The sequence below is a fragment of the Rhinopithecus bieti genome, unplaced genomic scaffold, assembly GCF_001698545.2.
Source record: "Rhinopithecus bieti isolate Rb0 unplaced genomic scaffold, ASM169854v2 scaffold_56975, whole genome shotgun sequence".
NCBI lineage: Eukaryota > Metazoa > Chordata > Mammalia > Primates > Cercopithecidae > Rhinopithecus > Rhinopithecus bieti.
In genome coordinates this window covers 1,111,919-1,125,731 of record NW_016823127.1, presented here as the reverse complement: position 1 = coordinate 1,125,731, position 13,813 = coordinate 1,111,919, and the positions used below count along the sequence as shown (strand labels likewise).

The following is a 13,813-nucleotide window of genomic DNA, read 5'->3' as shown; positions in this document are numbered from 1 at the left end:
AAAAGAATGGCTGGTGGGAAAGAGGCAGTGATTTCCTCTCCTCCATTTGATCTTTCATTTCTCAAAACTGTCCTGTCTTCTCCTCCTTTCCTTGTAACTACCCCAGCCACCTCTCACTCTATGGCCTCCACAGACTCTTTTTTTCCCCCATATTGGCCAGGCTGCTCTCAAACTCTTGACCTGGTGATCGGCCCGCCTCAGCCTCCCAAAGTGCTGGGATTACAGGCGTGAGCCACTGTGCCTGGCCGGTTGGCCTCTACAGACTCTAACTGGCCCTCTTTGCCCAGCAGCGGTGACCCCTTGGATCAGCCCTGATCAGAGCCATCTTGCCCAGCCACTGCCCCTGGCACTGGAACCCCCATGGAGCGCCCTCTGGGCCCCTGCAGCTCTGCTGGGGCAACTGCACAGCCTGGCATGCTCTCCCTAGAGTCCAGGGTCTCATTGCCATCCAGCCCTCTCCTCTCTCCACTGACCGGCCTTGCCCCACCCTCAGCCCTGTCATCAGCACTCACCTGAGGGGTGCTCGGGGTTCCCATCTGACATGGGGGAGCCCTCTCCTGGGTGCCGGTGGTCCAAGTGGGCGCTCTTGTAGTGGGCCTGGATGGCGGCGGTCCCACCTTGCTCCGCCTCCCCACCGGGACACTCCGCCTCGCCTTGGGCGGCCTTCCCGTTCTTCCGCCGCCTGGGTTGGTACTTGTAGTCTGGGTGGTCCTTCTTGTGCTGCATACGGAGCCGCTCAGCCTCCTCGATGAAGGGGCGCTTGTCACTTTCGTTCAGCAGCCTGGGGTGTGGTGGGAGGCGGAGAGGACGGCAGAGGGGCCGGCGTGAGTGCCAGAGCACTCCAGGTTGGCCTCCCTCTGAGTGTCCGTCTTGGAAGATGTGAGGCCCTGGGATGGGGCACCCAGAGGACAGGACCTGGGGTAGGAGCTGTGCCCTATGATTTATGGACTGAGAGATGTGAGGCCCAAGGAATATAGCCTCAGAGGACTGTGATCTCTGCCCCCAAATCCTTCACGGGCTGGAGGCTGAGAGGGGTCAGCCTGCTGCTCCTGGCAGCCCCTGAGCAGGAATTAAAGTAGGAATAGAGGTTTCAAGGGGCAGATGCCAGTTCAAGGAAAGGAAACACTTTCTTATCATCAAAGCTGTCTGCAAGTGGAATCGGCTACTTCATTAGGGTGTGAGCTCCCTGGGACTGAGGGTGGGTAACAGAAGCAGCGTGGCTGGGGGAGAGCTCAGTCTCTGCTAATTACTAGCTGTGTGTGTGACCTTGAGCAAATTACTTCTCTGAGCCTGAGTTTCTTCACCTATAAAAGGATGATAACATCGGCTTAACTTGGGTGTAGGATTGGCCAGAATAATGGATGTGAAATGCCTTGCACCAGGGCCTGGGAAGCGGGCTGAGCACCTTGAGAAAGAGGTGCTTTTCTTTCTTTCTTTTTTTTTTTTTCTGTGAGAGAGTCTCACTCTGTCACCCACCCTGGAGTTCAGTGGTACAATCTCAGCTCACTGCAAACTCTGCCTCCCAGGTTCAAGTGATTCTCGTGCCTTAGCCTCCCAAGTAGCTGGGATTACAAGCATGCGCCACCATGCCCAGCTAATTTTCATATTTTCAGTAGAGATGGGGTTTCACCATGTTGACCAGGCTGGTCTCCAATTCCTGACCTCAGGTGATCCGCCCACCTCGGCCTTCCAAAGTGCTGGGATTTACAGGCATGAGCCATTGTGCCCGGCCCAAGAGGTGATTTTCGATTTTTTATTTTTTGTTTATTTAGAGACAAAGTCCCACTCTGTCACCCAGACTGGAGTGCCGTGGCGTGGTCTCAGCTCACTGCAACCTCTGCCTCCTGGGTTCAAGCGATTCTCCTGCCTCAGCCTCCTGGGTAGCTGGGACTACAGGCACGGGCCACCATGCCTGCCTAATTTTTGTATTTTCAGTAGAGATGAGGTTTCACCATGTTGGTCAGGCTGGTCTTGAATTCCTGACCTCAGGTGATCTACCCGCCTTGGCCTCCCAAAGTGCTGGGATTATAGGCATGAGCCACCGTGCCCAGCCCTGAGAGGTGCTTTTCTAATGCTGCTTGCCGGGGTGGTTAGACAGGAGGATCTAGGGGTGGCCTCTCAACTCTGGGTCCTGATTGTGTGAATTCCAGTGTGGTGGAACTGAGGGGGCAGATGTGGGTCCTCTTTACCATGAGTCAGGGTGGGGGGGCACTGCCTCCTGGGGGGAATCCTATATCCTTGTCCAGAAGGTAACAGAGGGTAGAGGAAGCTAGACTCTCCTCAGACCCTGGAACAGTCCCTGAAACCAACACATGGAGAGAAGAAGCCCTGAAGCCAGCGCCCTTGCCACCAACTCCAGCCTCAGGCCAGGGTTGGAGGGTGGAGGGTGTTCAGGGTTTGGCTACTCCAGGGTGAGGAGGGCAGGATGGGTACCTTACAGAGGGGGCCGAGGGGAAAGTCCACAAATTCTAGAATCCCACACCTTGGTACTGAGAGTCCATGAGGCTTCGTGGAAGCAGCCCTGTCAGTCCAGAGGGCCTCTCTCTCCAGCTGCCCCACCCCTCACACCCCAGTGGGTGCCCTCTTCCCCAGTCAGCAGAAGGCCGAGCCCTCCCTCCTCAGGCTGGGCGGGGGGGGCATGCCAGGCACCTCCTAGCCGGCAGCAGCATTCCTCTGCGGCTTAGCCTCCCTGTCTACTCCCCCTACCCCCGCCCTGGGCCCAGCCCTAGCCCCAGCTTTCTCAAAGGGTCCCTCCAGCTGAGACTGTCAGTCAGTGTACACACTTAGGACAAAGATGCTGGAGCAAGGCCTTGAGAGTCAAGGAGTGTGATGTGGGCACCCTCTCTGATGGCTGGGACCAGGGAAGGGGGTGGAGCAGGCCTTGAAGGTGTGACTAGGGAGAACCTGCAGAGGAAAGAGCTGCTCCGCCAGCAGTGGGCCCCAGCAGAGGGGCTTCTGGGATGGCTGGGGACATGGGACACAGAGCTCACTCTCTCACCCATCCTTCCCTTGCCCCCTGCCCAGCTGGCAGCCAGCATCAGCAAGAAAGTGACAGGGGCCAGAAGAGAGGGAGGATTCCAACGTCAGATTCCACTGCCACCTCCAGCATTAGCCTAACCCTGATAGAAACCTAAGCCCGGGGCCACTGCCATCCCCGACCCCAGCCCCCTCCTCCTCCAGCTGTGCCGGACAGCTGATTCCACCTCCAACCCAACCCCAAACCCAGCCTGCCCACCATGTAAACCCAATCTCCAGCACCAGTCCCCACTCAACATTACCAGCCCCAAACCCCCCATGTCACCCCCAGCTCTAACTCCAAAGTCAGTACTCATTTGCACCTTCCTGTCAACCCTCTTTCTCCCTGGTCTCCCAGGTTTGGAATGGGGGCGAGAAGAGGTAGGCTGATTCCTCACCCAAACTGGAAACCCCAACCGGGGAGCTCTGACAGTGGGGCACTGAGTGCTGCTACATATGTCCTGCTAGGCCAGGGGCATAAGACTACGTGGGAAAGGGCCTGTGGCACTGGGAACAGGCTGGGTGACCCCCACCACACAGGAGGGACTCTTGCCTGTTTCTACCTTTCCAGTTTCTTGGCTCTGGTTCTTTCCAGGCAGGTCAACCAACCCACAGGCACCACCCTGTGATCAGCCTCTAGTAGCCCCTCCCCAGATGGGCATCAAAGGTTAGCGTGACTGTTGGGGCTCACACGGCCCCTTAGGGCCTGGGCTCCAGTGTGTCTGATCCCACACTCCCTTGGGGCACTCCACACAGTCTGTGTGTATCTCTTTCTTTTTGGTTTTAAGACACCTGTTTTCTAGCTCTGCCTACCCAACCACCCCCTTCTTGACATCCTGGGAGTCACAGCTTGAGGAGGTTTCAGGAGAAGCCCCTGGAGCAATTGGCCAGCCCATTGCACATCCACAGGTCTCTCAGGACCTCCCTCCAGGGTCCAGAGAGCCACCATCTGTTGGCATTGCCTTTGATCCTTTCCATGGTTCTGGCCCCGTCCTCCCCCTGGGATTGGGTCCTCAGCAAGTAGTGCCAGTTTTCCTGACTGCCACATCTCAGGCTGGCCCCTGTGCACACAGCTTGAGTGATGGCCAAGAATAAGTCCTCCTGAAGGGAGTCCAAGCCCAGGGTTCTGGGTTGGGGGAACCTGGGGACAGGGACAATGGAGGAGCCAATCTTAAACCCTTGGCAATGGGAGATGGAGGCAGAATGAGGTCCATCCTTGCTTTGACTCTCATTGGGCTCGCACTGTGGTCTTCTCATGGTCCTCAGGGTCTGCCCTGTCTGTATGTCTCTCCTGGTTGTCTGTTTCTCACTGGCCTTTCTTTGTCCTCTGGCACTAAAGGTACTGGCCTGGGCAAAGCCCCACCCAGATCTGGATGGACCTTGGGTGGAGGAGATAGCTGTGACCTCTACTCTTGGGCAGAACTGGGCTGTCTGGGTCCACACAGCGGGCTGGTTGTTGAGCCCTGGGCCTGCCCTGGGTGAGCAGGGCACTGAGGGCTGAGGGGAAGGGGCATCAGGTCTTCAGCAAACACATGGCAAGAACAGGCCAGGGGGCTGGATGTGAATCTTTTGGTCTCTTGGAGACCCTCCTGCACTTTCTACCACGCTAAGCTTCTAAACCCAATCTCTACCCAACTGTGGTCAGCATGGGGGAGGGCAGCGGAAGAGAGCCGGGCTCCTCTGACAAAGCCCTAATTTTCTGGAACCCAGATGCTCCTCACTCTTGTTCTTATCTTCTTGCTTCCCCCTAACATCCTGACCACTCCTCAGAGTGTAGGTGATCCACCACTGTCACCAGGGTCGGGGGAAGTCCTCTGGACAGAGAGTATGGGAGTTCTGGGTTCTGGCCCTGGCTCTGCCACCAACTTCTATGTGACCTTTGCAATTCCTTTGCCTTTCTGGGCCTGTCTCTTGGCCAGTCTAGCGGGAATCAGGTGACTGCTACCGACTCACATCTCCTGGAGTCCCTGTTCTCTTTTGGAGCTGCTCTGGCATTCCCGGGGTGGGAGTAGGGGGTTGCCCTGTTCCACACATCCCCAGGAGGCCTGGCTGAACCCCAGACCTGAGTCGAGGGTAGCAGAATTGCTCCGTGGGGGGATGTTTTTCCTAGAGGTGTGGGCTGGTCCCAGGGAACCTGGGACTCTGAGGGCCCCTGGGCAGGAAGGGGGCCAAGGTTTCCTTCTGGCCAGAGTGCTCAGTTCCAGCTCTGGGGCAGGGGGGAAGAGGTTGCTCAACGTTGGGGTGGGGCCCTGGCAGGGAAGATGGCGCCGAACTGGGAGAGGGAGGAAAGGAAGGAGATCAACTTGGTGGCTCTGAGGCACAGCAGGAGGGGGAGGCCCCTTTCTGTGTGTCCTCTCCCTAGGAGGATGAAGCCCCCAACTCAAAGGAGGGTGGGGTCAGAAAGTCCCAGGGAAGACCCCTGGGATAGGATGAGATCCTGCAGCAGCAGAAACATTTGTCCCCGCAGCTCTTCATCCCCCACTCTTCCAAAGACTCTCATCTGAATTCCTTGTTTTCTTCGAACCTCCCCTGAGTTCTCCATCTGACTGCCTCAGTTTCCCTACATCTCCAGCCAACCCTTTGGTTCTTTCCAAGCGTTTCTCTCGAATCCTGCTGACCTCAGCAGCTGGTGGCATGAGTGTGCATATCTATGGGCAGGGAGTTGGTGAAAGCTTCCTTCCTTTTCTCCAAAGCCCCAGGCCCCACGGTCTGCCACCCCCAAAATTCCAACCACGAGGGGGCGCCTTCCTGCCCGCCGCCCCGTGGGAAGACCCGGCCTAGGCCGCTGGAATTCGGAGTTCTAGGGTCCTTGTGGTGGAAGGGCGGGCGGGGTCCCCACACCTGGTCTTCCAGCCCTATCCAGTGAGGACTGCCAGGCAGTCCCGCTCCGGGGTGCAGGAGGCCGGGCCGCCTCGGCTACCCTGAATCCACCCGAAGCTAGAGGGCCCGAGCCCGGGGGGCGGTCGGGTGCTCACCTCCAGAGCTTGCCCAGCGTCTTGCTGAGCTCGGCGTTGTGCAGGTGCGGGTACTGGTCCGCGAGCTTCCTGCGCGCCGCCTGCGCCCACACCATGAAGGCGTTCATGGGCCGCTTGACGTGCGGCTTGCTCTTGCTGGCGCCGTTGACGCGCACGGGCATGGGCACCAGCGTCCAGTCATAGCCACTGAGCACCTGGCTGACGGCCTCGCGGATGCACACGGGGAACTTGTCATCGTCCGCCTCGCCGTCCTGCTGCTCCTTCTTGACCTTGCCCAGCTCGCCAGGCCCCGGGCTGGCTCGCAGGCCCGATCCGCCGCCGCCGCCGTCGGGCCCTAGCGAGGGCGCGCTCCCCGGGGACAGGCAGCGGGGCTCCTCCGAGCCTACGGGGCTCAGCTCCACCTCCGATAGGTCCTGCTCCTCCGCCATGTCGCCCCCGGCCGCCGCCTCGGCCGCCTCCCCCGGGCCAGCCGCCGGGGTCCTCGCAAAGAGTCCAACGCCCACCTGGATGGAAGGAGGGCGCGATGGAGCGGCCGCGCGCGCAGCCTCGAGGGCGGCCTGGGACAGGACGCGGGTACAGCCCCGAGGTGGCGGCCCTGCCTAACTCCAGCTAAACCCACTCTGGCCCCTGGGGCCCACGCACATGCCAGACTCTAGGTGGGTGCGTCCTGCCTCTGCGTCTTCCCACCACCTGGTCCCAACCGTCTCTTGGTGTGGGTGGCTTTTTTTTTAGCCTCCTTTTTTGGGTGGAGGTTTGTTGATGATAGGAAGAAAAAAACGGAACCTTTATTTTGCTCTAATCCCGGCCCCTGGAATTTCCCACCTTTTCTCTCACCTTTCCTTCTTCCCTCAGCCTGCCCCAACGGGGTTTAGAGGAGAGCCAGGTGGGGGGCAAGGGCGGGGTGTCGCCTCTCTCCACCCCACCCAGCAGGGTCCCAGGCCTGGGCGGGCCAGGGAGGAGCAGGCTGCGCACTCACCTCCTCGGACCTCTCCTCCAGTCTGGGGCTCGTCCTTAGGAAGTGGAAAACCGTGTCCCAAGGTGTGCGGTCCAGCTCGGGGCTGGGGGGTAACGCTGGTGGGCTGGGAGGGAGGGGCGGGGGGCCCTGAGCCTCAGGCCACGGCCTCGTTAGGACGGAGCCTGAATCCTTACCACCAACCACCCTGGCCGGACAGCCCGAGACTGACTGAGCGACTGAGCCGCTGCAGAGGGCTGGGGAAGGAAGGAGGGGGAGAGGGGGGAGGGGGAGAGGAGGGAGGGAAGGGCAGAAGGTGGAGCCTCCAGGCTTTCCTTCATCCCCAACACTCAGGGCTCCTCCACCCGGAGCCCAGGCCCCCCCACCCAGCTCCCTGCCCTGCTGCCCAGGCCCATCTCGCTGGGGCTTAGCTTGAGCTTAGTCCGGGAGGCGAAGGGGAGGTTAGGCCGGGGAAGGAAGAGATGTAGGCTGGAGGCTCAGAACCTGTTGAATGGAAGAAAACTGGGCCCAACCAGGACTCCCAAAGTCTGCCTCAGGTGGCAGGATGGGCACTTGGCAGAGAACTAGGGAGAGACGTGAAGGTGATGAGGGTCCTGTGGGCCTGTGAGGGTGGCAGGCCCGAGCTGCTTCATCTGCAAAATCCTGTTGAGTGCCTACTGTGTGCCAGGCACTGATGCCCAGCTCCTCACCCTGCCTCCCATCTTTTCCCAGGCGGCCCTTTCTGCCCCATCCTGCACAGTGTGAGGGACTTCTCAGGGCTCCCTCTGAGAAGTGTATAGCCCCAGCTTGACCTCTGATGCCTTCTCTGCAGACACCCAGCACACACACGGGCTGGTCTGGTTCAAGGTGGAAACACAAGACTAAAGCTGCCAGGAGGCCAAGGTGGGACAGGGTAGGGGTCCTCTCTCAGTAGGTCTTAGAGGCATTTTGGGTTCCTACTTCCTGGGACCCAGCTCCTTCCACACTGGGCTCACCCTGTCTTGGGAGAGGGTGGGGGAGTCGTAGTCCTGGTTGTCACGAAGTCCTCTATTCCCTGACCCCAAGAAGGGGTGGGGACTTGCCCTGCCTCTTCCCTCCTCTGCCCACCTCTCCCTCCCTCCCCTTTTCTTTCCTGGCCATCCTCCCGTGACACCTTTTCCTCTCTCTTTCCTAGGCCTCTCCTCCAAAGGTCACAGTGCCATACTCTTAACTAAGGGCAGCCCTGCCCGGGTGTTGAGGGCGAGGTGGGTTGTATGTGGGGTATGCAATGGAGCCGGGGCCACATTGGTGACCATGTGTGGTTCTCAGCTCCTCAGTAGCTGGGCAAGGCCCCAAGCCCACCCCAAGAGGTCCTGTCTGGAGTGGGCTACAAGGGGTCTGGGAGGCAAGGCCTCATGCTTGGGAAAGGCCAGAGGGGTGTGGGGTGGGTAATGGGACACAATGAGGTAGTCACACGAGGCAGAGGCATGTTGGGGGTGGGGGGAGCGGACACTGGAACACACACACACACACACATGCTCACACACACAACCAGCCAGACAATCGGGCCAGTGTGTCTGGGGCCTCGGAGCCCAGTGAATTAGGAGTTTGATAAGGGTTTTCTCTTTCTCTCGCTTGCTGGCCTTGGACAATCTCCCCCCAGTTTTCCTCGACGCCACCCCCGGCGCTGCCAACCCTCCTCCCCCCGCCTCCCTTCTCTTCCCTGTGCCCAGACTCTTGTTCGGGGCCTTGAAACAGTGAGCTGTCTTTGTTCGAAATACAGGTGAACGGCAATCATGTGATTAACACACACACACATAAAAAGCTTTTTAACAGCGCCCGCCCGGCCTCAGAACCGCCCGGAGAGGAGCCGCCCTGGATGGACAGAGGGACGAGGGACGAGCATCTACCCAGTCGTGTCCCGGCTGCCCCGCAGTCGCCTCCAACACCCGCTGCTGCCCGCCCGCTGCCTGTCTGCCTGGCATCTCTCTCTCCCGGTGGGTCCCCACTCATCCTTCCACCCCTCAGTTCCTCCTCTTTGAGGAAAGGGCCTCCCCACTCTCTGCCATGTCTGTGACTGGCCTGAGACCCCCTGGGGCAGGAGGGGTGGTTGTGGAGGGAAAGAGCCCAGAGTTAGGAGGTGGAATGTGGGGTCCCACAGCTGCCCCCTCTCTAACTCCCTGCTTCCTCCTTTGCCCTCCTTGGCCCAGCTGGGCCAGGATGGGGGTGGGGGTAGCAGTGGGCACGCTCTGTCTGCAGGAAGCTACGTTAGACAGAAGGGGCCACTCCCTCTCTGTCTCCCTTGTCCCCGCACAGACACTGCCTTCCTCTCAGGGCTGTGCTGGGCTTTCTGCTGCGCAGTGTTGGGTGAGGCAGGTGGGCCTGCAGGGGGGTGGGAAGGGCTGTCAGATGGCCAGTGCCGTGTGTGTGGTTGGGGCCCCTGCTGCGAACACATCCCTGCCCACCATGCTGGCAACTGGGATCCCCTCCATCCCATCCCAGACCCTGGGAACCCAGTGTTCTCCAGCAGGGGAGGGTGAAGGACCCACACTCATTCCTGAAGAGCAGGGAGCTTGGAGAGGGGAGGGATCCTGGCTGAAGACACCTGGGCCTCTGCCCCAGCAGGACAACAGGAGGGCCAGTGTCACCTTCTGCTCCTTTCCCTGCTGGGGGTGGCAGGGGTCCCTTTACCCCTCATTCTTGACCCTTCCCCAGGAATGCTTTGACCCCCTTACCCCACCCCCCATCACCTCTCTGTCCTGAAGTGAGGGTTTGTCACCGTCCATGGCAAGGTGTGGTGCCTGGTGGGCTCTGTAACCTGCCCTCTCTATTCCGCAGCAGAGAGGGGCCTGTGGTCTAAGCGTAATGGTGGAAATCCAGGCTTCCTTCCATGGCCCAAGGAGGCCTTTCCAGAGCAACAGAGTTTTCCTGGGACTTGGCCTGGCTTTTGTTAAGGCAGGTTCTAGATTTACTCAGAAGATGGGCCCTGGAGAGGAGGAGAGGAAAGAAATATCTGTCAGTCAAACATGAAGCCCACTGATGACACTGCCTGGCAGAGCTGCCTCTGGTCAGCAGTGACCCTTCACCCCCCAGCTCCCAAGTCCTCTTCCTGAGGGAGCTGGCCCTGCTTTATGGAAGGCTCCACCTGTGTTCCGTACCCTGGGTCCATGGTCCCTCACCTGTCACATGGGGCGATGGTCACCCTCCCTCTCTGCCTGCCCTGCAGGATACACTGAGATGAAGGTCAGGAAATCTACTGGCTGCAGAGCCAGGGGCCATGCAGGAGTGAGGGACGGTCTGGTCAAGTTGAGGCTCTGCCCCCGCCTCAGTTTCCCCACACAGGCATGAGACTGTCTTCCTGACTCTTAGAGGACAGGGCTGAGATGGGATGAAGGAACACAGGGAAAGCATTTAGCACCTCTGAGTGCTGTGTGGATGTGACCTGGAGGGTCCTGGCAATCCACTCTTTAATTCTATCTGGCCTGTGCATCCTCCTACCTCCAGTTGCCCTGTGGGGGCCTTTCACAGGGCCTGGCTTGTGGATGTGGGGTTTGGCGTAGGGCAGTGTTTCTCAAATGGGATTTGAGAAACACTGGGATTCTTCAGGTTCTCAAATGGGATTTGAGAAGCACTGGGATTCTTCAGGTTCTCAAATGGGATTTGAGAAGCACTGGGATTCTTCAGGTTGGGGTGGGGCTTGAGGTTCTTCATTTCTAATCAGTTGCCTAGGACTGGCTCTAATTCTTGTTGAATTTAGAATCACTTGTGGAATTAAGAAAAACATACTGGGCCACGCATGGTGACTCATTCCTGTAATCCCAGCACTTTGGGAGGCCGAGGTGGGCAGATGACCTGAGGTCAGGAGTTCGAGACCAGCCTGGCCAACATGGTGAAACCCCATGTCTACTAAAAATACAAAAATTAACTGGGCGTGGTGGCATGCACCTGTAATCCCAGCTACATGGGAGCCTGAGGCAGGAGAATCACTTGAACTCAAGAGGCGGAGGTTGCAGTGAGCCGAGATGGCGCCACTGCACTGCAGCTTGGGTGACAAGTAAGACTCTTGTCTCAAACAAACAAACAACAACAACAAAAACATACTGGAGCACAGATCCCACCCCAGACAGGTTGATTCTGAATTTCTGAGGCTGAGGTGCAGGCATGAAGTTCCCGGGGAAGTCTTCACGGAGTCTCTGGATGCTGAACCAAAATCACCAGGGATGAAGGAGCGGGCTTGGGTACTGGACCCGCCAGCCAGGCAGGTTATACTGGGGTATCCAGAGGACTTCAGGGTGTGGCAGGGGAGGAACTATGCACTGGGAAGGTGGAGGGCCGATGGGCACAGGTTAGTGGTCGAGGGCAGCGTAGTGACAGACAGAAGCCGCCCTGCGGGTCTTCAGCCGAGTCTGGGTGCACTGGGGTGGCTGTGGGAGTTCCCCTGAGCATTTTCTAGGCCACCTCCACCTTTGGATAAGGCTGTGTCATCCTCAGTCTGGGATGCAGCAGAAAGTGACTCGAAGTCAAGAAATCCTGCCACTAATACCCAAGGGGCCTTAGGCAAATCATGCTATTAACCTCTCAGGACTCGGCTTTTGCATATGTACAATGCTGATAATCTTATGCAGCTGTGATATCCCCAAGTGATGAGAGAATTGAATAAGAATACACACATACACACACACACACACACACACACACACACACACACACACACACCCACCCCTACCTAGCGTAGTGACTGTGACTGCTCAATAAATGTGGGTCAGAGGAAATCATTTAGCTATTAGGCCAGCACTGGGAGGTGTGGAGGATGCTCACCTCAGGTCAAGTGCACAAGTATTTATCGAGCAGCCACTGCGGCCTCACTGTCAGGAGTTTATAATTTGCCTTTTGAATCCTAATGTCAGACCAGGTGGCACTCCTGCTTGGGATGACAAGCTCCTCTGTCATGGGTGGGCCTCCTGTGCCATGCCCCTTAACAGCGAAGGCGACACTCTGGGGCCTCCCCAGGTGCCGGCTCAGCTCTGAGGGCTCCTGTCATCGGACTTCATCCTCCCAACAACCCTATGAATAGATGCTATTATTCTCATTTTAGGAAGGAAACTGAGGCACAAAACGATTCAGCGACAGCCCTGAGCTTGCCCAGCAAATGATAGTAGGATGTGGACTGGGACCTGTGGTTGGTCCCAGCCCAACCTCTGCTCTACTGCCCCTAGGCCGAAAGTGCAGCTGCAGGTGTCCCTGCTCCTGCCTCCTTTCCTTGCCTGCGCCTTTGGGCCTGCTCTGCCTTCCCCTGGAGCGCTGTTCTCCCACTGCCTCCTGGCGATCTAGGCACTGCTGCAGCCCCACTGAGAGGTCCACTTCTGGGACACACCTTGGGCACCTTGGTTGGAATTCTTTTCTCTATGACTTTCCCTCAGAGGAGGAGACACCTTCAGATGTGCTTTGCCTCCTTACTGCACGGCCTAGAGGACAGGCCAGTCTCCACTTCCAATTGGGAGCCCCTGAGGCCATGCTCAGCCTTGGCTCACCTTCCCTGAGCTGAGTTGCTGTCAGAGTTCCAAGGAGGAAAAGATCAGGGAGGCTGGAGTGGGCAGGAGTGGCTTCCTGGAGGCAAAGGGCCTGAACTCTAGGGGAGGAGGATGGCATTCCATGGCCTGTCCCAACAGGGGCTCTCGCCCCTCCCTGTTTCTGGTGCAAGCTGAGGGTCTCAGACCCAGGCCAGGAAGGCAGCTCTTGGGGTTGGAATCTTCCTTCACTCCCAACTCTACCCTTTCTGGAAACCAGGAAGCTGGAGCCAGTGCCCCACACTGCCTCTGGCAGCCCGGCCTCTGCCCTCTTCTGAGAAGCCTTCAGAGAAATTCACTGCCCGTTCCTGCCATCTGTACGCAGCTGCTGGAAAGCCCTTCCTGGCGTCTACCCTGAGCCTTTCCAGCTGCTGGGAACTTCTGTGAATGTATCCTCTGTGCAGGGCACTGGGCCTGGAGGTGAGAGAGACCAGACCTTGGCTTTGAGGAGTTGAGGGTTTGATGGGAGAGACCTACATAGAAACCTGGAACCTGGCCCAGCCAAACAGGCAGCTGGAGCTGGGCCTCTGGACCCCAAGGGCTGGGGTCACGACCCAATGGCTGTAGACGCCCTGTGTTGCCTTGGCAACCTTCTTCCCTCTCTGGGCCTCAGTTTCCCCATCTATAAAACAAGTGGCAGGCTAGCTGATCTCTGAGAATGTTTCCATATTTGATAACCCATGAATTGTGTTTCAAAAACAAGAGGCCTATGCTTGATCCAGTGCTTGCAAGGTGATGCCTCAGACCCTTGGTGTTCCCCAGGACACTGATAGGCATCTCTTGAAAGACATTTGGGAAACACTGCTTTCTGCTTCCTCTTTTTAGAAATGCAAGGGCAGGAAGTGGTGGTTCACACCTGTAATCCCAGTACTTTGGGAGGCCAAGGTAGGAGGATTGCTTGAGCCCAGGAGCTCAAGACCAGCCTGGACAGCATAGTGAGACCCCAGTCTCCATTATTATGATTATGATTATGATTATTATTATTATTATTAACATTATTTGAGACCGAGACTGACTCTGTTGGCCAGGCTGGAGTGCAGTGGCGTGATCTCGGCTCACTGCCACATCCACCTCCCATGCTAAAGTGATTCTCCTCCCTTAGCCTCCCAAGTAGTTGGGACTACTGGCGCACACCACCACACCCAGCTAATTTTTTGTCTTTTTATTAGACGGGGTTTCACCATGTTGGCCAGGCTAGTCTTGAACTCCTGACCTCAAGTGATTTGCCTGCCTTGGCCTCCCAAAGTGCTGGGATTACAGATGTGAGCCACCGTGCCTGGCCACCATTTTTTTTTTTTTTTTAATTTAAAAAGTGTTTAAGTAAA

At 57.8% G+C, this 13,813-nt stretch overlaps 1 protein-coding gene and 1 pseudogene across 2 annotated transcripts in view; one reads left to right on the top strand and one right to left on the bottom strand.

Moving 5' to 3' along the window:
• SOX10 (SRY-box transcription factor 10) overlaps nt 1-7,177 on the bottom strand; it is a 12,624-nt gene extending 5,447 nt beyond the window's left edge. Inside the window, exons 1-3 of the mRNA XM_017861294.1 lie at nt 6,967-7,177; nt 5,991-6,493; nt 513-781 (exon numbers count right to left, since the gene is read on the bottom strand). Of these exons, the coding sequence (XP_017716783.1) occupies nt 513-781; nt 5,991-6,418 (697 nt within the window). The 5' untranslated portion in view covers nt 6,419-6,493; nt 6,967-7,177. The remainder of the gene's footprint in view (nt 1-512; nt 782-5,990; nt 6,494-6,966) is intronic.
• A 227-nt stretch (nt 7,178-7,404) lies between these two features.
• Nucleotides 7,405-10,517, top strand: LOC108521453 (uncharacterized; annotated as a pseudogene). The gene is made up of 3 exons (XR_001883190.1): nt 7,405-7,845; nt 8,117-8,186; nt 8,705-10,517. The product of XR_001883190.1 is annotated as an uncharacterized LOC108521453 (transcript).
• Nucleotides 10,518-13,813: the final 3,296 nt, after the last annotated feature.